Genomic DNA, 25,104 nt, shown 5'->3' with positions numbered 1-25,104 from the left:
AAACTATTTGTGAGAAAAGTGGTGTAGGACTTTAGAACAAAAGTAACAACTGTTTTAAAAAATTTTATATGAATTAAAATTTTTGAATCTTTCAATCTTAGTGCCATTTTTCACAATATTGCAGGAATGCAAAAAGCCCTTTTTTGTCATTTTGCATAATATTGCAGAAATGCAACAATCAATTTTTTTCCAATAATTATTTTATTTTATGTTGTAAATTTTTTCGTTATTTTTTGCATGCTTAGAATGATGTATTCCAATGTATGAGTAATTTTTATTAAAAACAGAGATGTTGAGATATATAAAGGGTTAAGTAATATAAAAGTTTAAATTTTTTTATGCAATTGGTCTATGATCCCTCAGGTAAAAATATTATGCTTAAAATTCGGAATTAATTCTTAAATTTGATGAATAAAAGGGAAATTTTGAGGCCATGAAGCTTTGGGATTCTTGACTACTCTGGGGTCTCACATGGAAGTACGCATTTAGTGAATGATCCCCAAATTAAGTTCGAAGGTTATGGTACTGAACTATGTATAAATAAAATATAGTGAGAAGGAAAGTGACGAAGACAATGGCGGTTCACCAACGATGAAATTAACAAAAGAAATAAAATTTTCTATCGCTATTAGGGGAAAAAAATTGACAATGTGTAATTGATCCCCGTAATCAGCGAAAATTGGAGACTTTCTTCAGCTCGATTTCAGAGGGCGGAAAATGGAGCCTGAAACGGAGAATCTCTTGGAAAATGCTGAAGAGTTGTACATGGGAGGGCAAAAATTCTTCCCACTGAATATTTCATCAAACATGTAAAACGATTCGCGTTTTCATACGCCACGGACCTACGGTACGCCCAAATAGATTGTGGGTGAATGAATTGTTAATACGTTGAACAGAACAATGTTTTATGGCATAATTCGTGGCGAAAATCGACATGGTAAAAAAAAAAAAAAATCTCATTTTAGAAATGGGAAAATTAGGCACTTGAAAAAAAAAATTACCTCTAAGTACTTTTAAAAAACGAAAAATCAAAAATAAGCACTTTTTAAAAACGCTATGCCCCCCAATATATATAAATGTATCAACTTAGAACCAAATAATGCTGCACTCATTCCTACAGTTGATCTAAATTATTTATTTCTAAATTCATTTCAAAAACTTTATTAGATAATGAATCTAATCACAATTTTAAGATCTTGCATAAAACATTCTGATAAGAAAATTTTACATTTTTGATAATTATTCGTATTTTAAGTTTTACTAAATATAGGTAAAATCTATCGATATCACAAATATTGTGCAATATATATATTATATACAAGTATTATGCTTATAAAGCAAACAATGGTTTGCTCTCAAACAAAAAATGAATTCACTACTTGGTAGTGAGAAAGCCCAACATTCAGCCAAAAAGAATTGTGAAATATTCAGTAAAATCACGATTTGTTGCATTTTTAAGTTTAAAGATAGTTAATGTCTTATATCAGCTCTGTCAAACTGAGCCAACAAAGAAAAAAAAATGGTTTCTTACCAGACAGAACTTTCAATTTGGCAATATAAGTTATTATTCGCAACACTATTGCAGTCAGTTAAAATATTTTTCTAAAAACTCTTTTTATATAAAGTTGGAGAATGAGGTTTCTAACTACAATGGCAATAATTATGAACAAATAGTTCACTATCTTGAAAAAAGCAATTTTATTACACTTACAACAAGAATAAAGTTAATGAACAGTATAAGCACAACAGGGAGCAATTTAACTTATCCTCAGAAAAAAACTCTTTATACATTAACTACAAGAATAAGTTTTATCAACAGTATGAACAAGACTGTGTGCAGTCAGACGACTTTTATATAAAAAACCTTTTTTACATATACTACAAGAATAACGCTTCTCACCAGTATGAATGTGCATGTGGTCACAAAGATTTGTCTTCCGTAGAAAACTTTTATTACATATGCTACATGGAAAAAGTTTTTCACCAGTATGAACATGAATGTGTCCAGTCAAATTACTTCTATGGGAGAAACTCTTATTACATACACTACAAGAATACGGTTTCTCACCAGTGTGTACACGACAGTGTTCAGTCAGATGACTTCTATTTAAAAAACTTTTATTGCATATACTACAAGAATAAGGTTTCTCACCAGTATGAACACGACTGTGTTCAGTCAGATGACTTCTATATGAAAAACTTTTATTACATATACTACAAGAATACGGTTTCTCACCTGTATGAACACGAGTGTGTGCAGTCAGATGACTTCTATCTAAAAAACCTTTATTACATATGTTACAAGAAAAAGGCTTTTCTCCAGTATGGGTCAGACTGTGATATGTCAGTGCACTCTTATTTAAGTAACTTTTATTACATACACTACAAGAATAGGGTTTCTCACCAGTATGCACACGACTGTGAGCAGTCAGATTACTTCGATATGAAAAACTCTTATTACATATATTACAAGAATACGGTTTCTCACCAGTATGTACATGTCCGTGCTCTGTCAGACTACTCCACAGTGAGAAACTCTTATTACACATACTACAAGAATAAGGTTTCTCACTAGTATGAACACGACTATGAGCACTCAGACTTCTTCGACATGAAAAACTTTTATTACACACACTGCAAAAATAAGGTCTCTCAGCAGACAACAAACGCACTCAGTCATATAACGTTTATGTGGAAAACTATGTATTATTATATATACAAGAATAAGGTTTTGTACATTGTCAGACAGAGTAAACCTCTGTTAAAAAAAAAAGAAAAAAAGAAGATAGTGAGCAACGAGGCCAGAGTTTTTGACTACACACTTTTTCCTCAACTACAAGAAAATGGTTCCGCCTATATGAATATCAAACACAAGTAAGTCTATTGTCATACAGTACTAAGTTATGTATGGCTAAAGCCACTTATTAAAGATTTTTACATGTACGGTTAACTTTATAAAGGTGAACTTTTGTACGACTAGTTAAAAAATAGTTAGAGCTGCATTTATAAGTACTCCACAAGAACAGAGTTTCTCTGCAGAATAAGGGACAGAGATTTATAAATCTAGAAAATATGTTAAAATACTCTGCATGCAAAATTAATAGAAATATTAAATTATTAACAATACATCTAAGTCCTTATTCATTGAAATCAAAGGTTAAATATTAATGAAACACTACAGTAAAATGCTATTCAATACTGTAATTTCCCTAAGTAAGGAAAGATATTAGCCTGGATTCAGTTTTTTGACTGCGACAAGAAAAACAAATTTTAAAGGTATGTTTGATATCTTCTTCCATGGCTATCTTCAAGCATCATGGAACAAAGAGCAATACCTCCAACTTTAACAGGAAAACCTGAAAAATATATATAGTTATTTATATAATTCATCGTATATTTTAGTTAAAGAAAAATATTTTTTATTGGTATTAAAGACAAAAAAAAAAAAAAAAAAAAATTTAAGAGTCTACTCATACAATAGTCTATATTATATATTGCTCCAAATATTTAACAATTTACCAAACACGGTAAGTAGAAAAGAGACATCGGGCAAAAGGAAGATTTAAATTGGAAATTGTTATTGCAAAAATTCTATCATTCACAGTGACACATTGATCTTCTTTTTTTTTTTATCCATCTAAACAAAAAAGGTTAGTTTTTTTTTCCACAAAGGGGAAAAAAACACCCCAGAAGAAATAGGTTTCTTGTAACTTTTAAAAAAGACTTGCTCACCAACTTCTTGCAATTACTTCTCATTCATTGTTTTTCTTCACCTTAAACAACAAATTTTCCATGAAGACATAGAAGATTTTGTTTTCAAATTATACGATTATTGTAGCTTTGTGTAAGAACAATATGTTAAATTCATGAAATAAACAATTACCCAGATTTTAAAGACATTCACTCATAATTTAAAAAAAAAAAAAAAAAAAATTGAACCTAAGGGATTCAGATTGCATGACAAAATAGGAGAAAATAAATAAGAAGTATATTTTATTAGTTGACGAGACTAATAATTCAAATACGGAAGGGTTTTATTCCTTATTAAGTTCTTTTTTTTATATATATATTTTAAAATTTTAATATAAACATTAAGACTTTCATCGTTATACCCGGTAAGATGTAATCTCTCTCCATTATATATTTTTTGTTAATTTTGATTGACATCTACTCTTGAGTGCCAGCTTTCTAGAACAATAGATAAGTAATCTATATTTAAAGCAAAATAAATAAATAAATAAAAAGTACTTAAATTTGCAATAACTTATGAACATATTTGGACTTTTGGAACAAAATTGTATCATGTTCACAAAAAAAAGGGCTCTTTCGATGGTCAAATTTTAACTCTGTAGTTGTATTTCAGCAGGTTATGGAGTCATCACACATGGCATCTTTTCCCTACAAATTAAACAGTTAATAATTTTCAAAGCCATTGTCCAATGCTAGTTTTTTTTCTTTGTCACTCTCCCTGTATGTAATTCTCTAAACCCCGATGTAATTAAAAAAAATTTCAGTGTAATTTCAAGTTTTTATGCAACAAAACAAAAAATAATGTAAAGGAAAAGTGAGAAAAATTTTGTGAAAAAGAACTTAAAATTACAAAAAATTTCTCTCTGAATTAAAAAATATATATACAGTACCCTTCCAAATTATTAGGGACACTTAAAATTTCTAAAAAATTGCCATTTCTCAAAGTGTCATAACTTTTTCAAAAATTTATCAATTTTCATAAAAATTTCAGGATTTCACGTTCAGGTCTTCTACTTTCACCTAAAAATTACTAATTTCATTTAACTAAATTTTTTGCAAAAATTTGCACATTTGAACCAAGCAATTTTTTTTTTAAAAAAAATGTCAAGTCTGACAAATTGCTACTTTGTAACAAAATTTTTTGCATAAAAATTACTATTTACACATTAAAGTACATGTCATTAACTTTAAAACGCGCTAAAGTAAATGACTTTATGATTTTGTTTCATTGAGTTATGAGATTTTCAAAATGTTTTGTCATTTATAGTGAAAATGAAATTATTGTGAATTCGAAAATTATTTAGTATTTATTCTTCAGCTTAAAGAGATCAAAATATTGACTATTTTCTGTTGAAAATTTGCTAGCTATCAATTATTTATTTGTTACGTAAGGTTTGCATAAGTTTATATTTATCACAGTTGAGAAAAATTTAGCTTTGCTATAAAAATAGCTAAGCAAAATAAAGTTAAATTTCTTAAAAAATTTTTGAGTCGTTTTTTAAAATTGTTATTGCAAATTTACAAATAATGTTCTTGTTTGTAATACTGTTTCAAATAAAAAACTTAATTAATCCGAATAAGAAAGTTGCAAAAAAATAATACTAAATACAAAATAATTTTCGAATTCACAATAATTTCGTTTTCACTGTAAATGACAAAAAGTTTTAAAAATCTCATAACTCGATAAAAAAAAAAATCGTAAAGTCATTTACTTTAGCGCGTTTTAAAGTTAATGGCATGCACTTTAATGTGTAAATAGTAATTTTTATGCAAAAAATTTTGTTACAAAGAAGCAACTTGTCAGACTTGACATTTTTTTAAAAAAAAAATTGCTTGGTTCAAATGTGCAAATTTTTGCAAAAAATTGAGTTAAATTAAATTAGTAATTTTTAGGTGAAAGTAGAAGATCTGAACATGATATCCTGAAAATTGTATGAAAATTGATTCATTTTTGAAAAAGTTATGACACTTTGGAAAATGACAATTTTTTAGAAATTTTAAGCGTCCCTAATAATTTGGAAGGGTACTGTATATATTAATGTCTATTATTATTATTATTCCAACATATTCCCTATAGATTTTTCTACAATCCTTTGTAGTTTCAAGTGTCTTAGTTTAGCACAGCAAAACAAAATGTAACTTGAGGTAGAACACCCAAGACATCAGCTTCGGCCCTTATGACTTTTTAATATAGAGAGAAAAGTTAAATATTAAAACAATTTTTTAAACAGTTTACAATTGCTATGCAGTTTGAAATTTACGTGCTATTTTCCAAAACTTGATATAGTACTTTTAAATACAAGTTAAAAAGCAACAATTGGGAGGGAAAAAAAGAAAGAGATATGAGTTTTTATTTCTGTTTCAGAAACTGATAAGAAGTTCAATATTTACAAACTATCTATTTATGATTAACTTATACAGTATGCAAGTTTAAGCTGCTAATGAATTCTCTTCTAATATCATTAAAAACTGGCAAAAACTATTAATTTTAGTTCAAACTGCTAGAGGAAGAATAAATTTCAAAATTCTTTTTATATGGTTAGGCTAAGTTAAGTGTTGACACTTAACTAAGCCTAACCATATCATACAATTGTATGATAGGGATATTTTTTTTATTTTATTTCTATGTTAGCTTTAAGTATCTATGCTCATATTTTATAATGAAATAGCTAAAAAATAATTTACTTGTTTGATTTTAGCACAACATAGTAATTTTAACACCGAAAGCAATTTTTTTAATACACAGCTCATGCATTAGGTTACTTTTTGATGTGAAATTTCTCAGCTTTAAAAAAGCTTCATTTTGGGGATATCTTTTAATTCAGCATCTATTTCCGCCAACTGAAATTAAAATGTTTTATTTGGAATACATCGAAAAAAATATATTAAAGATTGCCTCACTTTTGATCAGTTTTTTTTTTTTAAATAAATTGCTGCCATTGCTTAGATGTCACCAAAGCTAGACAATTATTTTGATGCAGATACCGATACAGAAATTTTCCCTTCATTTTAGCTTGAAGAAGAAGAAGAAAAAAAAATAGGGTGACCCAGGGTAATTCATGATCAGTTTGTTTCTAGGGTAAATAACGATCACCTAGGTTTTATTTGGAAAAAAAAAAAGAGATTTTTTTTTTTTTTAAAATTTGAGACATGGACAAGACTCCTTGAACACTTTACTGAAGTATAACTACTTTCACTTAATAATTATTTTCTTTTTTATCTAACAAAAAAAGTATCTTTTAATACTTTTATAAACTACAAATTTTTCTTTCATTTTGAAAATAAGAGAGTATTACTTTGAAATATACATGTAAAATAGTATAAGAGGGTAACTTAAAAATCGTTGAGGATAATATTCAGTTATTGCATAATATTACACACTTTGATACATTTTTATTGCCCTTTTCTGAGAAGTGCCATATTTATTTCTAGGAAGATATAAATATGGCATAAATATGGTTATAATAAATGTAATTCTGGTTGATCACATTACAAAAATGGTAAGTAAAACTAAGGTTATCTATAAATATTTTAATGAATAGATTTATTTTTTCTATAAAAAGGACAGTGATCAAATTTGATATTTGTGTATACATGTATAAGACATATATCATACATCTTCAAACAAACACATTTAAGGATTCCCTCCCTTCAAAGTACTTAAAGGCACACTACTCAGAAAGTTATATATTTATCTTTTTGATTGCATTTTTTACACAACTCATAGCAAAGCTTTCTCTTAGTAAGAAGTCAGAAGATATTTGTATATTTTATGTAAACATAAATCATGCATTAGGATTATTTGTAAAATTTATTTATTAACTAGTTTGAAATAGAGTATTTTTTGAATATTGTATGAATATCACTCACTTCAAATTGTCTAAGTTTTTATTAGAATATATATATATATAAAGTGTTAAAATATTTCAGTTCTGAAAAGCTTTTTAGTTATAAAAGTGATTCAAGTAGTACCGCTGCCTATTTCTGTTCTTACCTTTCATGGGCACTTGATTACTTAAAAAATGAATTATTCTCTCTTAAGTGCTTTGAAGAGTAGCAGAAAGAGGTAGCCGGAAACGTTGACGAAAATCACAAACACCCAAACATAAATACTAATGAAATCGTTTTTTATGCGTACATTTAATGCATTCTTGATCTTGTAGTAATTAATGTAAGTTATAATAAATGTAATTTTAAAAACTTTCAAAATTTTTATTTTTTGTTCTCAAATGCAAACCACTTAACACTCCAGCTAAATTTCTTGGGGGCTTGGCAAAAAATGTAATTTTTTTTAAAAGAATCATAAATATCGCATTTTTTATTACATTTACCAATTAAATCTCTGAAGAAATTGAGTAATAATGCTTGAGAAAAAAAACAATATTATCATTAAATTACTTATTAACATTAGTTAAGCTGACTAGCGTCCTACCAAAACTAAAAAAAAACTTGCAGTAAAATTACCAGATGGATATTTGAAAACTTACTATTTTACCTTTCAAATTTAATATTCTAAGAACAAAAAAGCGCCTCCTAAACTATATCTAGTTTCATTTGCGTTATTGCAAGTGTAAGTAGTTTAAAGGTTGTGATTGTGAATAAGTATCAATCCTTTTGATTAAAACCAGGGCCGGATTTAAGCTTGGCGGGGCCCTAAGCTACTGAAAATGATGGGGCCCTTTTAAGTTCAATTCTATTTCCATACACCTAAAGTAAACTGTCGTATTTTTTACTGCTGAATATTAACTTTATATTATTAAAAATTTGATAATATTGCTTGATTTTTAAATATATTGATTGTGATGGGATTATAATGTAGAGCCTTTCTATTATTGCACATACTTTTTGAACCAGGAAGAAAACAGAAACTCTTTTTAAGAGCATCATAAGTATAGAGTAAAGATTTGGCATGCTAGAAGAACCATTATATGTTTAACAGAGTTTTTTTTTCTTGAAATTCTGAATACATGTTATTTGGAATTTTAAATGATATATATATATATTTTTTTTTTTTGAGAATTTTTTTCTAAATTGTTTTTTTTTTTCTTGACGTTACATTTCGCTTTGCTGCTCTATGACTTAGGATCATGAAATTATGAAGGTGTGTCAAAAATAAGCAAGGAATTAGAAAGAACATAGGAAAATACATTTTGATTATTAGTTTTATTTTTTTTTATAACCGCCGTTGAACAACCGACTTAATTTTGAGTTTACGACTACAAATGTTTAACTGTTAACCATTAATTGAATAATCACCTTATAATTTTGAACTCAATCCAGAAGACAAGAGAACTGGATCAGTACCCAGAGGCATTGATTTGTTGTGAGAACTTAGAGGACTTTGTGACCACGGCAGATTTAACATGCACCAGTCACCATTTTATACATGGGTATTATTCGGTCGGCTGGATTCGAAATCCCATTCTCACGAACACGAGTTCAACGCCCTACCAACCAGGCTATCCCGGCCAAATTATTAGTTTATTTTATAATAGTCATTGAACAGCCAACCCAATTTCGAGTTTACGACTACTAATGTTCAACTTATTGGACTTCTAATTTTAAACTCAATTCAGAACACAAGGGAACTCCAGGATCAAGTATTGGAATAAATTTTTGCCTTGGAGGGGGACGTTTTGATGGAACTGACCAGCATTTAAGTTACTTGATGAGGAAAACCACAAGCGCTTTCCACTGTCAGTCTGACAACAAGGGGACTCTAACCTATGATCCGTCTACCACTGAGGATATTTTACTTCGGCACATTGGCTGCTGTAAGCAGGGTATAGAATTCGTATCGACCAGTCGACACTGGGATTCGAACTCAGTGCCCTTGAGTCCATCTTCACTGGGTAATAACTCTGCAGGAGGTACCAATTTTATTGATTTGCCAAATTTTAGTCATCTTCAAAATGTAAATAGAAATTCAATCATAATTTTTGTAGAATAAAAAGATGGAAATAAATCGTTTTTCCTCTTAAACTGCAATGATTAATCAGAAGCAACCATGAGGGTTAGTGTGCAAAATGGACAGGGGGTGCAGCTTTCTAGTTTTTTAAATAGTTGTTAAATTATTAGTTTTTAACATGCATACTTTAAGAAAAATAAGAAATGCATTTTTCAGTATTAAGAAATAATAATTAAAAACTGTCATCAGCTGGAATAGAACCCGCGATCACACAGTTTTGTGTTAGATTTCATAATCATCAGCCCCAAATATACACACCTGCCTTGCGGATATTTATTACTATTTTTTTTCTTTAAATTTAATAAATGAAGTCATTTGGATACTTGACATTCTTGAACTGGATACTTTAAATGCTTGACATTCGTTATTACAGAATGAAAAGCTTTGAAAGACAAATATTAGTTAATGTTTAATAATATTTAATTAAAGAAAAAAAATAACCCGTAATGAAATCTAATGAATTGTCCCTGATAAATTTTGTGACAGAAAAAAAAAATTGAAGCCTGATACATGTCCGGATTTTTGAAACACTTTCTAATTTTACTATTTAATCAAATTGGTTTAGATGTCTTTCATCCCGCCTGTCTTATTAGTGATTCAGCATATTTCGATATCATTTTTGATTCGTTCTTACTGTTCGATACCAATTGATTGATTTCTATGCTGGTTCGTTTGATAACAAATGAAATGGACTGTATTAAAGATTTTTATTATGATTGGTGCTACGAGCACGCTCATGCTATAAGATCAACAACTAATTTTCAACTGATTAGGGTTACAACAAACGGTGGCGAGGATGCTGAGACAAAGATGCCAAGTTGGCGCTATATTTCTGAGATATTGAACACTTACTTAATATTAATTTGTTTGCGACAATTAATTTGTATAACTTTTTTACTACATTTTTGAGAGGAGTTTAAATATATAATATTGAGGCATTAACTGAAGTTAAATTGGCTTTTTTTGTATGCCTCTTCTACTTACATCATCCACACACCCACACGGGACCGACTGCTTCTTAGAAACAAATATTAAATATTCTCTTGATCAAATAATGGGACAAAATTCGCCTTTGAAACAAATCAAAAAACTTTTCTACCTTTCAAAATTGTTTATTTTTAAATAATTTATTAATACTCAAGTTGTTTAAATGATATGTTCCTTTTCATTGACAACACAGTTTCATATTTTATCTAGTCATTTATTTATATTTTTTAAAATTATTTTTTTTTTGTTTTTATTTTATTAAATTAAATGCATAGATTTAAAATAAAAACAAATCTGCCAAAATCTTATAAGTAGTTTCAATTTGCAATTTAAAGAAGTTATTTCGACTTTGCTTTAAAAATTTGCAATCCTTATAAATTAAAAAATTTAGATGCCTTATTAACTTTAAACACATAATAACAACAAAAATCAGGGAGTTAAAAAGAGAAACAAGTATGATCAATAAACAATAAAATCATAAGCTAACTAAATAAATGAATTTTGTGTACGAAATATCATATTTTACAAATTAAACATAATTCATATTTCGGGGATACATGGAAAATTTGGTCAGACAGGAGGTTTGAAAAATATTTTTCACAAATATATATTTAAACATTTGTTTAGCTGATGATCACTTGATTTCAATGCTCTACCAAGCAATATGACATGTTGCTTCTGTCTATTAGCAGTAAGAGTAAAATTAAAGTAAAATCACATCTGTTATCTCAATTTCATCCAAAATAAACCAAATCAAGAATTTTGGCAGATAGGCCTGTCAAAGAGGGAATTGAATAGTGGCCCACCATTTAAATAAATAAAGAAAGGAGTTCACGGATTCATGTACGATTAATTTGGAAAATAAATTAAAATCAATTACAATAATTAAGTAAATTAAACAATTAAGCTAGTAAAAACATTTAGGATAATTAAAAGGAAAAAAAGCTTTTGTAATAAATTGGAAAAAATGTATTTTACGAAAAAGAAAAGTTAAAATTAAACGAGAAGCTCTTTAACGACAATGAAACACAACAGAAATCTCGAAACAGAGTGACCCTAAACAAGATTCTCCCACAGTCCTAGAATTTTTTTGCCCAGAAATCAGATAAATGGCTGTTTCTGTGGTCAAAAGAGCCCACAGCAATTTAAAGAAGCTGAAAATATTTCCCACAGTGTAAATTGAGGCGGCTATTTGACTACTCCATGGAGTACCGCTTTTTAGGATCCATGGACTACTCCCATCACTGGTAGCTACGAAAGCTACAGGATATTTTCATCAGTCAAAAGGCTTTTTTATTGTTCTTTTGGTTAAAAAAAGTGAAGAGTAACAATTATTTTATATTTGTAAACACTTCAATTAGATTTTGAAAAGCGTTCGCCAATGTAAAAAAGAAAAAAAAAGTATTTTAGGCTTCAGAGGGCTCCAGCTCTGAATAAAACTTTAAAAAAAGAGGGAAAAAGTTGGATCTGGGGGCCCTTGCCATCTCGGGGCCCCAAGCTACAGCTTATTTAGCTTATACGTAAATCCGGCCCTGATTAAAACGTATCATCTTATCAATAACTTTTTATTGGTATAGTATAAGTAGCAGGTTAAATTGTGCAGAGTTAAAATATTATAAGGAAAGGCTTTTTTTTTTCAAATTGTATCTTTTTATTTTTGTAAAAGAAATTACTCTTTATGTTATGTCATTGACAGATATTTAGGTTTCAGGGTTGTTTTAATCTTCATATACTATCCTCCTCATTTCTATAGCCTTAAATATTGTACATGTTTAAGGAAGTTTCAGCTAACTTTTGTGGGACTGTCACAATTTGAGCAAGAAGACTTGTAATTTAAATGTACACAATTGTTATTTTTTGACAGCTCTTTCAGGTGGCCAAAAAATTTAGTGATCACGCATGCATGCTATTGTAGTGTATTGTTTATATGAATTTTATACAGAAAATAAAAAGCAATTTTTTATTTTGTCTATAACTTCATACTTTTTTATGTTAGTATACAAATTTTCTGGTGTAATAATGTTTATTTTATTTTATTTTTTATCATACATTAAAATAGGCTGATTTTCCAAGAATTAGATGTGACTATTTTTTCCTTCCAAATACTACTATTATATTATATCACAATATTTATTGAATTCTGTATGAATTTTTTCACTAATCAATTTTGCTTTTTTTCTTAGGACATAATCAACTTTTTGGGCACAATATAAAGAGGTTGTGAAAGATATGCTTTTATTAACTGCATAAAGATCAACTATTATCGCTCTCTGAAAATTAAAGAAGAAAACCTTATGTTAATTTTGAAATGGATCTGCAATTCCTGATGCTTGCTTTACATAAAGAATATGATTTTTATTGATTACTCCATTTTTAAAATATAGATATAGAAGTTTTTGAGCAGTTTTATTTATATATTTATTATTAGAGGCACTGCTGTTCTAAAAATAGACTTTTGATGTTAGTGAACTGAATCTGTGTCTGACTAATTGAATTCCTGATTATGCGCTTCCTTATCATGCTGAACACATTATCATTCCTTATCTACTTGTACTTAAAAAATTATTAGTATCAAGATAGCAGTTTAGAAATTTATGTTGTAATTAATAAGTGAAGATTTTTTGCTAACTATTATTTTAAAGCATATTACATTCATATTGATTTTTCATTGTAAAGTTTATTGAATACTGTATATTTGGTATTACTTAGGAACGAATATGAAATTTCTCCTTTTCAGTCTTTATATCTTTTGAACTTTTAAAAACAATTGCTTTATGTATCAAGATAATTAAGTTCAAGCAAATTCTGCGTTGAAAGTCTTTAAAAAAAATTTAAACAATCAATGCAGTCTTCATTGCTTACTTGTCAATTTTTTAACTTTGACAATTACATGTTTGTCCCTTTTTAACTTTGAAAGTAATCTTTAGATACCTGGATTGTTAAACGTAAATTATTAGCATATATAAAGACTTATTTTGATATTTTGTCTTCAGTACCTTATAAAAGAATATTTGTGTAAAATTTGCTTTACATATCTAAGATTTTTATATTCAAATAATAAAAGAAATGTATGAAAAATAAGCATATCAGTAGTTGGTAGTCAGCTTTACTTATTGTTGTGCACTTTTCTCTTTTAAACGTAATTTTAATTCCCTACCCACAAAAACTTGTATTGTTTAATATGGGTTTTTCATCAAAAAAATATTTGTCTAAGCAGAATCTTGTTGCTTCTAATAAAAAGCATTTTTTTCTTGTTGCATCTGTAATAAGTGTTTTATGCAAAAATATTATTTAAATGTATTTAAACTTATTTATTTGGGTGAAAAGCCTTTTCTGCATAGCATACGTAAAATGAGTTTTACTCAAAAAAGTCTTTTATATCAACACAACCTTGTTCATTCTAATGAAAAGCCTTATTCTTGTAGTACATGTAATAAGTGTTTTACTAAAAAAAGATATTTAAAAGCGCATAACCGTATTCATACTGGGGAAAAGCACAACCTTGTTCAATCTAATGAAAAACCTTATTCTTGTAGTACGTGTAATAAGTGTTTTACTAAAAAAAGATATTTAAAAGCGCATAACCGTATTCATACTGGGGAAAAGCACAACCTTGTTCATTCTAATGAAAAGCCTTATTCTTGTAGTACGTGTCATAAGTGCTTTACTAAGAAAAGATATTTAAAAGCGCATAACCGTATTCATAATGGGGAAAAGCCGTATTCTTGTGATGCATGTAATATGTGTTTCACTCGAAAATGTAATTTAAATAGACACAAACTTATTCATTCTGGTGAAAGACCCTATGTATGTATGATATGTGACATGACTTTTGCTCATAAAAGTAATTTAAATCTGCACTCGCTTATTCATTCTGGTGAAAAGCCTTATTCTTGTAGTATATGTAATGTGTGTTATGCTCAAAAAGGTGATTTAAAAACCCATTATCGTATTCATTCTGGTGAAAAGCCTTATTCTTGTACTATATGTAATATGCGTTTTTCTCGAAAAAGTTATTTAAATGCACACAATCGTATTCATACTGGTGAAAAGCCTTATTCTTGTATTATATGCAATATGTGTTTTACTCAAAAACATCACTTAAATAGACATAGTGTTGTTCATACTAGTGAAAAGCCTTATACTTGTAGTGCATGTGATATGCGTTTTTCTCAAAAAAGTTATTTAATTGCACATAATTTTCTTCATACTGGTGAAAAGCCTTATTCTTGTAATATTTGTAACGTGCGTTTTGCTCGGAAATGGGATTTAAATCGACACGAATTTGTTCATTCTGATGTAAAACCTTATGTATGTAGTGTATGTAATATAGGTTTTACTCAAAAAAATTGTTTAAATAAGCACATCCTTGTTCATTCTGAAGAGGAGCAAACTTGTAGTACAATTAAAACTGAAATATGTTAATTGTTATATGATTAACTTGTAATGAAAGGAGGTGAATACTATAATATTAGTGAATAATAATAAATAGAAGTTGTAACTTTAGTGCTGATTCCCAAGACACAAAAGGGAAAAAAAGATATCAGAGAGAATAAGTTACTAAACTAATGTATAATATTTTTTAAAATAATTTTTATTGTTTTTAAAATCTCTTTCACTTTTTTTATCTTATATTCTGGGTTCTATGTACTTAAAGCTTATGCATTGTTTATGAAACTTAATAAATCTTTATTTTTTTTCCTTTTCTTTCATTTTTTTATCGTCTCATATATATATATATACTCATAATATGCATATATGTTAGTAATTCTTAGTAAATGATACTGTAAAGAATTCTTTAAAGAAAATAACTTCATTGTATTCCGTATAGCTGTGCTGTCACAATTGTCAACTAAAATACTTTTATGAGATTTTTGATACTGTTTGTCCACCATGATGCCGATTTAAGTCAATATGGCTGTCTGAATTAAAAGAGGGTTGTTTTATCCTCAAATCATACTTAATATTTTATTTTGAGTCATCTGAACCAATTTTGGGTCAACGGCTACTAATGTTCAACTCTATAGTCTGGTAATTTTTAACCTAATCCAGAAGACATGTGAACTTCTGGATCAAATATTGGGGGAGATTTACCATTGTGAGGGACTTTCTTGATGGAATAAACCCGCATTTGCGTTACATGGAGAGGAAAACCTCTTTTAGTCTGATTGCAAGGGGACTCTAACCCATGATCACCATTGAAGATACTTTACATCAGCACTGTGGTTGGTGCGAGCCAGGTACAGAACTTGTATTGACCCCAATTTATTCGTATATTTATTTTTCAAGAAAAAAAATGAGAATGCTCGTTCAGTGTGGTACTGGGCACATCTACAGCCGAGTACCATACTGCTCTTGACTTACTTCTGGCTCACTGACTGTGGGTTGGAAACTGCTGATATAGATAAGTTTATAATTTATTGAGTTATCATTTACTGGATTCTGGATTTTTTCTTTAGGATCTTTTATAAATTTTATCATCTTTACACTTCTCTTTTTTTCCCGCTACACATTTACTATTCTTGTTAGCCTTAATTATTCTTTATTGTATAATTGAAGTAAATTTTTTTTTTTCATTTCCATTATGAAAAGGTTTTTTTTTTTTTTTAATGTCATTGTTTTACAGTCTAATTTATCTCATATGCCTGAACATACAAAAACATTGTTGCAATACATAAAATTAATAAATATATTTCTGTTCATATTATTGTTAATAAAAAAATCAAGGGTCGTTGAACCAAGTGCTTTCTAGGAACTACAGAACTGGTTGGTTTTGTTTCATAAAATTTGTCATTAGTATACATACTTTGTTGCATTTATTTAATCGAAATTAAACTGTTATTTTGTTAGTTAATAAAAATACAAAAATCTATTTGTCTTTAAGTTGCACGTTTTTCGCTTCAATAGAAAAGTTATTCTTCATGCACTACCTTTTTGAATCATTAAACTTTTTTTTTCTTTCTAAAAAAGACTTCCTGTTGGACGATTTTAAAGCCATTGTTCCTAAATTATGTGTATTGAATATGAATGAAGATTTTATTTTTACAAAATCATTACCTATTCTTGGACGATCTGTATTTGAGCAAATTCTAAAGTGATACTTTTTTATTTTTACTAACTGTTGATCAAAATAAAAAAGTAATGGTTATGTGATCTGATATTAGAATTTGAATTGAGTAGTATATTAAATCATCTGCTTCTAATTACGTAATTCGTCATTGATTTCTTGAGTCACAGTATATAGGCTTAAATCACTTGAACTGAATCAGATCAGAGGTAAAAAATACTTGGGTCGAACTAGTGATCTAAAACACTAGTTTCAAATCAGTGGTCCAAATTACTTGATACTAATCAGCATTTCGATTGATTTGATTTAAATTAAGGCTCCTGTGTGTTTGCAGGCAGTGTGTCCCCTGATGAAGTACTGTTCTGCAAACACACATTTATATTTTGATTTTAATTATTAAGATTTAATTTGTGTCTTATTTTTATTTTGATTTAAATTACCTAATTTGTGTCATGTGTTTTTATTAGTGTTCTGAATCATTTTATTCGAAAGACTAATCCGTATCACTTGATTTAAATTGATGGTCTACTAAATCAATTTAAATAACGGATTGAAATCATTTGGATTCGTATGGTGATTTTATTAGATTGGAATAGAGGTTTGAATTATACTTGATTCGAGTAACGGGATTTGCTATCGATTGGTTAAGTAATGTAATTGATTTGAATTAGTGATCAGAACCACTGGATATGGATCAGTGATCCGAATCACTCGATTCAAACAACGGGATTCTTCGAATCACAGGATTTAAAAGCCTGAATTTAATAATTTGATTCAAATAATGATTTGAACTCATACCGAAATACATGATTCACATCAGTAAACCGAGTCACATGATTCGAATTACTAATATCAATCACTTAATTCAAATCAATGATCCTATACATTTATTTTGAACTAGTATCCCTGATCACTTGATTTGAATAACTTATTTTAAATAGAAATTTAAATTAGTGATCCTATTTGATTCAAATCGTGTTTTAGATCGCTTGATTTGATTCAGTGATATGAATCACTTGCTTGATTCAAGGTGTTGAATCAATCGAATTGAAAAAAAATGATTAACAACTTCTATAATTTAAACTGAAAATTATTAGAAAAATTAATTGATTAAAACGTTTAGAAGGAAGGAAATGAAATCTGCATTAAATAGTTTTAAGATCATCAAAAAATTCATTAATATAACCCTACAAAAAAAACTTAGCCAGTTGAGAATAATCCTAACAAAGTAAATAATTCTAATAATAATCATAATTAAACCTATAAAGACAGATAATTTTACTAGTGTGTAAATATTATTCCAACAGTGAATTACTTTTTTAAATGGAATTGAATTCAAAGGCAATGTTTTTAAGGGATGGTGGCTTATTTTTACAAAAAGGGCACATTTATAGGGATCAAAAGGCAGGCAGGATGGGCCACACTTCTAAAAAAGCTTAAGGAGAACACTGATATATATGTATAAATAAGGATGAATCAATTCCTCATTTGTTTGCTGTAGACAACAATATTTAAGTTTCACTTTGTCTCGACTCCTTCCTTTAGTTAATTTAAGATGGTGGCTCAGAGAATAACCACAATAAGCTTAAAAATAAGTATTTTCGTATTCAAATAATCAGCCTATGTTGATTGTTACAATCCTATTGAGTAATATTGTTAAATTGTAATAGTATGGTTATAGTACAGTAGAACATCGATTATCCGAGCTAATTGGGACCTCTAGTACCTCGGATATCAGAAATCTCAGTTAATAGAAACTGTATCTAAAAACTCGCCTTGCTTGCAAATTCATCTTTTGAAATAAAAAACGTTTTTTAAATGATAAAAATAAACATATATAAAGTTCTGTTTGACAGGTCAACAAATTTAAAAAGGAAATTAACTACTAGCAATAAATTGTAAACAGAAAATGGAATTTTTTCTTAATTATTTTAAAATTAAACTAAAAGATGCATTTTTAAAAATAACACAAATCTCAAGAAATTATTTTATTTTTTGTGAATTTAATGTACATTAATTTGTTAATTTTGCATTACCATTTCTTAAAATATTCTGTTACCTTTGTTGCAAAAGTACATTGTTACAAAAGTACAGTCCGATAACACGTGGCACCTGGTGGAAATAAAGCATTGCTCGCTGCTATTGACTTCTGAGGGCGCTGCAAAATTTCTTGGAAAGTGAGTACTTTTGGGGGCAGTAGAGCCGAGCGGTGAACTAAAATGCGTGGTCATTTTTTAGGACTCATTCCCTTTAGGAAAATTTATCATAGGTCTGCCATTAAGAAAATTACCACAAGATGTTCCTATATGATTTTGCCTAAGGTAAAATTTTGTCATATATTTTTGCCATAAATGTATGGCAAAACGTGTATCCTGTAAGAATAACTTATGGTAATTTTTGTATATACCAAATTTTTGCCATAAAATTATGGTTTTTAAATTTATTATAGTTTATTAATTACTGTTTATTAATTTATACATAGAACAACAATAAACAAGAGTCATTGAATTACAGGGACCACATTTCACAATGATTATGCTACAAGAATATCAGGAAAAAAACTTTATTATCGACTCGATTAACAGAAACCTCGATTAATCGAAGCACGGTTAATCGAGGCTCTACTGTATTTTCAAAGAGCTTGAAACAGAAAATTAAAGATAACAATTTAATAAAAAATAATGTTTCAGTATTAATAAATTTAAGAAAATTAAACCATGGAACATTGAAATTGTAAATTGATGTTTGATTTACTTAATTTGCCAATCAGGGATACCATTAAATTAAGTAATTTTCCAGACCTGTTGTAGAATTTTTTATTTATTTTTTTAAATAAAAAATCAAATATTTCCCTTTTTTGCAAAAATCAATTACCAGCCAGCTTTAGGTATCCTTGCTTGTGAGAGCAGTTTTTGTACTGATATTATGATAGAAATTAGTAAAATTTTCTTAAAGTGAAAAAGTTTTATCACATATACAAGAATAATGTTTCAAACAGGAATCTAGATTTCTTTTATTCAAATTTTTTTTATTATATATAAGGATTTTTTACCAGTCTGCTGAACACAAAAGTATTATTTTTACCAGAAAAAAACAGTCATTACATACATTACAAAAATAAAATTTCTTATCAATATAAACAAAACTGTGATAAGACATACCTCTGGGGAAAAAAAAAAAAAAACTCATAACAAAGACTATGATATGGTTTTACAAAGTCATATTATGATCAGTCAGAATAAATTTTTGCGAAAAGCAGCAATTATATAAACTATAAGAATAAGCTTTCTAGCGTGAATGAACACTATAATGTGCAGTTAGATAACTTTTCTTAGAGAAACTTCGATAACAAACACTACAAGAATAAAGATTCACATTAGTATGAACATAATTGTATCGAGTTAAAATTCGTTCATGTGAAAAATTCTTATTACAAATACTACATGAATAAGGTTTCTCACCAGTATGAGTATGATAAGTTAGAGTATCTCATTGAGAAAAATTCTCATTACATATACTATACGAAAAAGGTTTTCCATTAGCATGAACTCTAGCGTGGACAGACAGATCACCCTTTGAAAAACTCTTGATACGTATGCTGCAAGTGTCAGGCCCCGCGGCAGAATAACGGCGACACTGTCGCAGAACGTTAGAATTCTTGCAGAAAGAATTTCTCTTTAGAAAGTGAAAAATTTTAATTTTCTTTTCTGCAAAAATTTTAAAAATTTTCTTTCTCTAAAATTACATTTAAGAAATGCCTTTTTCGCACATCGGAGGAGAAAGAAATGTTCTTAATTTTTCGATTCCTATTTGAGAAGAATGAAAAATAAAGAATATTGAAGCAAAATATTTCTCTTCTGCAGAAATGTTTGAAAGATTTTTTTTCCTCCATGATTATACTCAAGAGATACCTTTTTCACGCATCAGATGGGAAGAAATACTCATGATTTTCTTATTACCTTTTCGGAAAAATAAAAAAAAATTGGCTTTCTTTCCATTCACTGATTTTTAATTATTATTTTTTTATGTGATGATGATGATTTACTGAATGCAAAATAAGTCTTGTGTTTTCCTCTTACGAAATGTGAGAATATCGCCTATGATATAGAATTAAAAAAAATATTACATATTCATTTTAAAAAAAATAAATACAATTTTATTACATCCAAATAGGCTTTTCTTTGTAAATACAATGTTTCTGTTACTTTAAATTTAATCAATAACATGTATATTAGTTATTTTTAAAAATATCTTGTAGAAAGATATTAGTGCTAGAGAAATTTGTCGCAGAAAGCCCAAAAAATTCTGCTACAGGGGTGTCAGGTTTCTCACCAGTATGAATATTATTATGGCGAGTTAGATCACCCTTTTTTGTAAATCTCCTATTACATATACTACAAGAAAAAGGTTTCTCACCAGTATGAATACGACTATGTTCAGTTAGAACTCTACTATTACAAAAACTTTTATTACATACACTGCAACTATAAGGCTTTTGACCGGTATGAGTTCGATTATGTTCATTTAGATTGCTTTTAGAAGCAAAACCCTTATTACATACACTGCAAGAATATGGTTTCTCCCCAGTGTGAACACGTAAGTGACCAGTTAGATTTTTTTGATGAGAAAAACTCTTACTACATACATTACAAGAATAAGGTTTTTCCCCTGTATGGACAAAAGTGTGTTTCATTAAATAACAATTCTGGGAAAAACTTTTTCCACATATATTACAAGAATACGGTTTTTCACCAGTATGAACACGATTGTGAGCAGTTAGATTACCTTTCCGAGAAAAACTCATTTTACATATAGCACAAGAATAAAGTTTCTCGCCAGTATGAACACTACCGTGGGCAGTTAGCTTACATTTCTGAGAAAAACTCCGATTACATATATTACACGTATAAGGCTTCTCATGAGTATGAACACGCTGATGGTCAATGAGACTGCCTTCCTTTGGAAAACTTTTATTGCATATACTATTACATGAATAAGTTTTTGTAAAAGTCTGAAATGGATTGTTGAGAGTTAGTTCAGTATTTACTGAAATATTCTGCCTGTCTTCGTTATCAGAATGAGGTTCCTTACCAGTATGAAGAGCATTACTTTTAGATAAATCGCTGTTTGATGAAGAGTTCATATTGCACATAATATACACCTGCACTATATTGTGATCATTAAATTATCTTTAATATGAAAACACTATCTCATACTACCGATGTCACAACTGAGATTCTTAATGAAAGGAAAAATATTTGATATTGAGCAAATGCTATGCTATATACACTGATTTATTAATGTTTCATTTTAGCATCAATAAAACCAATATATTTTTCTCATAATTCAATTATCAGCCTATATCAATTGCTCACATAATACTGCTACAAATTTTCAGCAGGTTGTGAAAATAATAGGTCAGAACATTTTTTAAAAAATTTCTTTTTCTTTACGCTTTTTTTAAGCACAAATATGATTATTCATTAAAAACACTATCAGATATTGTTAACTATAAGCGTTTACAGACTTTGTTGACTTTCAAAAATTTTGACTGTGAACTTTTACGAAGACTTCTGGTTGATTAAAAAAAATTGCAATAAACACAAAATTTAATTTAAAAAAATTATTTAATGATGAACACAGCAGAAATTCAATTTATGTCAGTTTCTTTTCTTCACACAATCTTTAATGATAAACACAGCATAAATTCAATTTATCTCAGTTTCTTTTCTTCACACAAAACACAGCATAAATTCAATTCATGTCAGTTTCGTTTCTTCACACAATCTTTAATGATAAACACAGCATAAATTCAATTTATGTCAGTTTCTTTTCTTCACACAATCTTTAATAAGGCTTTTCACCAATGAGAAAAAAGTGTCATATGAATAAAATCTGTCATACATAAGCTTTATTTGATTAAACTACTCCAAAAAGACACTTTTTGTAGAATGCAATAAATTCATTTTCATTACTTGTTGCTAAAGTTTTAATTTTTTCATCACATACACTTCATAATTCTCTTAGTGTATACTACTTGTTCTATGTTTGGTTGTGTTTCAGAAATAAGAGCAGATAATGATGATGTGTTACAAACAATAAACGAATGAAGATCCCATTTAAAAACCGCGTTTTCAAATATTAATAATTTTTAATGTTTCTTAATAACAATACCAAATCAGGGTTCATTTGATTTAGTATTTACCAAAAACTGCACACAAATTTAAAAATTCATCAGTCATTCATGTTGATTGTAGAAAAGTTTGATGAGCTCTTTGCATTAGCTTATAGCTTTGCGTTTCTATTAATGAAGCCTATGGTTGAGGCTAGATAGCTAGCAAAGGTAGGTAGGTACTTAATTTACGTCGCACTAGAGCTGTTTTGATCCTCTGCAGAGGGGATGGCTCCCCTGCTTTAGTAGCCCAACGACCAGCGAGCGTGAACTCGAGCACTTTACGGTCAAAATGCTTAACGAGGACCGATCAGCGCACCCTCGGTTCCTACACAGACTGCTCAAAGTGGTCACCCTCTCGCTTACTGATCGCACTCAGCGATGCTTGATTTTAGTGTTTCACTGGAAAACCCATCTTTATGATCAGTCCTCTGCGGGACGATAGCAGTTATCAGAAAAATGCAGTAAAAAGTCAGAAATGGTTTGTGGTTCGGTAGGTAGGTACTTTATTTAAGTTACACTTGAGCTGCACAATGCGCTATTGGCGGTTGTCTGGGAAATATCCTTGATGATTATTTGAAGACATGCCAACGAAATTTTGACCCTTTGCAGAGGGGATTGCTCCCCTACTTTGGTAGTCCGACGACCTGCACGCGAAGTCGAGCACTTTACGGAAGAACAGTTTAACGAGGACTGATACCACGCACCCTCTGTCCCTACTCAGGCTGATCAAAGTGGTCACCCACCCGTTTATTGAATGCAGCCAGTGATGCTTGACTTTGGTTTTCTACATGGAACCGTATCTTTACGATTTGTCCTCTGCGGGAAGATAGCTAGCAGAAAAATGCAGTAAAAAGTTGGAAACGATTTGTAGCATGGAGTCAGTAAATTTTGGATTCAGAAGAGATAAGTACTTTTTTTAGAGCATTTTGTAATAAGGGACATTCCGGGAGAAAGTAATCGTTCGCGTCGACACCTCAGCAATACAAATAATTTGGGCTACGCATCAGATTACACTTGTCTAATCGCGCATTATTCGGAAGAGATTTAGTTCTGAGTCTGGGGATCGGAACATTAAGATTTCGGGAGCTCATTAATGGAAGGTGATCCTGAGATCTATCAAGGTGATTGAAGTATTTGCAACCCTTCCATACACCGAATTCTTTATTGAGCGCTTCCTTAAGGAAAGCTTGGCTGTGATCTTGAGGGGATGAAAGATGTGATATGATATTTTGGTTTAGCCCTTGTTTTTCAAGCTGATCTGCTTGTTCATTTTCTTTTATTCGTGTGAGATGGAACCCAAATAAATTATCTCACTGTCTGAATTGATTTGGTAATTTGGTCAAGAAAAAGAGGATTCTTGGAGATTTTTCAAGTGTCTTTGGTTATAGACGGAAGGATCGAATGGTTGTCCGTTAGACAAATATAGTGGTCATTGCTTGTAACACAATGTTTGAAGGCAAGGAAAATAGCCAATCCTTCGGTGGTAAAAACCGATGTATGCCGAAGAAGCTGACCTGAGATCGTGTACCCTTTGGAGGTACATATTCCCACGCCAATTTTGTCTGATTGTTTGCATTCATCGATTGCAAAAATAATACTATTTGAGAAATTCAGATGACGAAACTGTTCAGACAACGCTTGAACCCGTAGCGGGAGTGAAATTTTAGGTTGGAATGGTAAATTATCAAGATAAATTGAAACATTTGCAGGGGTTTGAGTTGGAAGGTGGTATTTAATGGAGGGTGGTTGAAACCAAACCGATTTGTGTAAATTGCAGTTAGTTGACACGCCAGGACGAGCATGGGATGGGGCAAACAGTGGGCCCCATGGGACTGGGGCAAACAGTGCAAGTCTAATGCACAACCTCGACCTTTGGCCCCTCAGGTAGGAAAAGATCATGGAAGAATTGTTAAAGACGTATCACTTGGACAAGAGCTATCACTTCGGATTGGGAGAAAGATTTAAATTTCAGTAAGCGGAATTTGTTTTTTACACTGCGACAGTTCGAACAGTGATGTCCAGCAGTGGACTGATCGTTAGGACACGGTTCCCAGAAGATCACCGAAGTCAAGCATCACTGGCTGCGGTCAGTGTGTGGGTGGGTGACCACTTGGATCATTCTGCGTAGGGACCAAGGGTGTGCGGTATTGGCCCTCG

General features: G+C 29.7%; 3 protein-coding genes across 8 annotated transcripts; 1 reads left to right on the top strand and 2 right to left on the bottom strand.

Annotated features, from left to right (window-relative positions):
• Positions 1-1,683: 1,683 nt before the first annotated feature.
• Positions 1,684-8,329, bottom strand: LOC147807542 (uncharacterized). Of its 3 annotated transcripts, none has more exons than XM_087165389.1 (3): positions 8,246-8,329; positions 4,113-4,188; positions 1,684-3,356 (listed from the first exon to the last, which is right to left on the bottom strand). In XM_087165389.1, the coding sequence occupies exon 3, from the start codon at positions 2,547-2,549 to the stop codon at positions 1,791-1,793; it is 759 nt and encodes a 252-aa protein (XP_087021515.1). In that variant the 5' UTR covers positions 2,550-3,356; positions 4,113-4,188; positions 8,246-8,329; the 3' UTR covers positions 1,684-1,790. The 3 variants fall into 3 exon arrangements, with proteins under 3 accessions (XP_087021515.1, XP_087021512.1, XP_087021513.1); XM_087165386.1 differs by lacking the exon at positions 8,246-8,329 and adding an exon at positions 7,621-7,733; XM_087165387.1 differs by lacking the exons at positions 4,113-4,188; positions 8,246-8,329 and adding an exon at positions 7,621-7,746.
• On the top strand, positions 7,796-15,844 carry LOC107446055 (uncharacterized). Of its 4 annotated transcripts, none has more exons than XM_016060588.4 (2): positions 7,796-7,921; positions 12,889-15,844. In XM_016060588.4, the coding sequence occupies exon 2, from the start codon at positions 13,982-13,984 to the stop codon at positions 15,128-15,130; it is 1,149 nt and encodes a 382-aa protein (XP_015916074.3). In that variant the 5' UTR covers positions 7,796-7,921; positions 12,889-13,981; the 3' UTR covers positions 15,131-15,844. The 4 variants fall into 4 exon arrangements, with proteins under 4 accessions (XP_015916074.3, XP_042902516.2, XP_042902515.2 ...); XM_043046582.3 differs by having other exon boundaries at positions 7,834-7,937; XM_043046581.3 differs by having other exon boundaries at positions 7,871-8,031.
• Positions 15,845-19,760: 3,916 nt separating this feature from the next.
• Positions 19,761-23,174, bottom strand: LOC107446051 (uncharacterized). The gene has a single exon (XM_071179286.2). The coding sequence runs from the start codon at positions 21,922-21,924 to the stop codon at positions 21,004-21,006; it is 921 nt and encodes a 306-aa protein (XP_071035387.2). The 5' UTR covers positions 21,925-23,174; the 3' UTR covers positions 19,761-21,003.
• Positions 23,175-25,104: the final 1,930 nt, after the last annotated feature.

This window comes from Parasteatoda tepidariorum, chromosome 6 (genome assembly GCF_982258835.1).
Source record: "Parasteatoda tepidariorum strain Cologne lab strain chromosome 6, Ptep-v5.0, whole genome shotgun sequence".
NCBI classification, from domain to species: domain Eukaryota; kingdom Metazoa; phylum Arthropoda; class Arachnida; order Araneae; family Theridiidae; genus Parasteatoda; species Parasteatoda tepidariorum.
The sequence above is the reverse complement of the archived record's forward strand: the minus strand, read 5'-3'. Positions and strand labels throughout refer to the sequence as shown.

What these genes read in the sequence shown, in the direction of transcription:
- LOC147807542 (XM_087165389.1), bottom strand. Translation starts at nt 2,549, where the DNA reads ATGTGTAATAAGAGTTTCTCACTGTGGAGTAGTCTGACAGAGCACGGA.
- LOC107446055 (XM_016060588.4), top strand. Translation starts at nt 13,982, where the DNA reads ATGCAAAAATATTATTTAAATGTATTTAAACTTATTTATTTGGGTGAA.
- LOC107446051 (XM_071179286.2), bottom strand. Translation starts at nt 21,924, where the DNA reads ATGTGCAATATGAACTCTTCATCAAACAGCGATTTATCTAAAAGTAAT.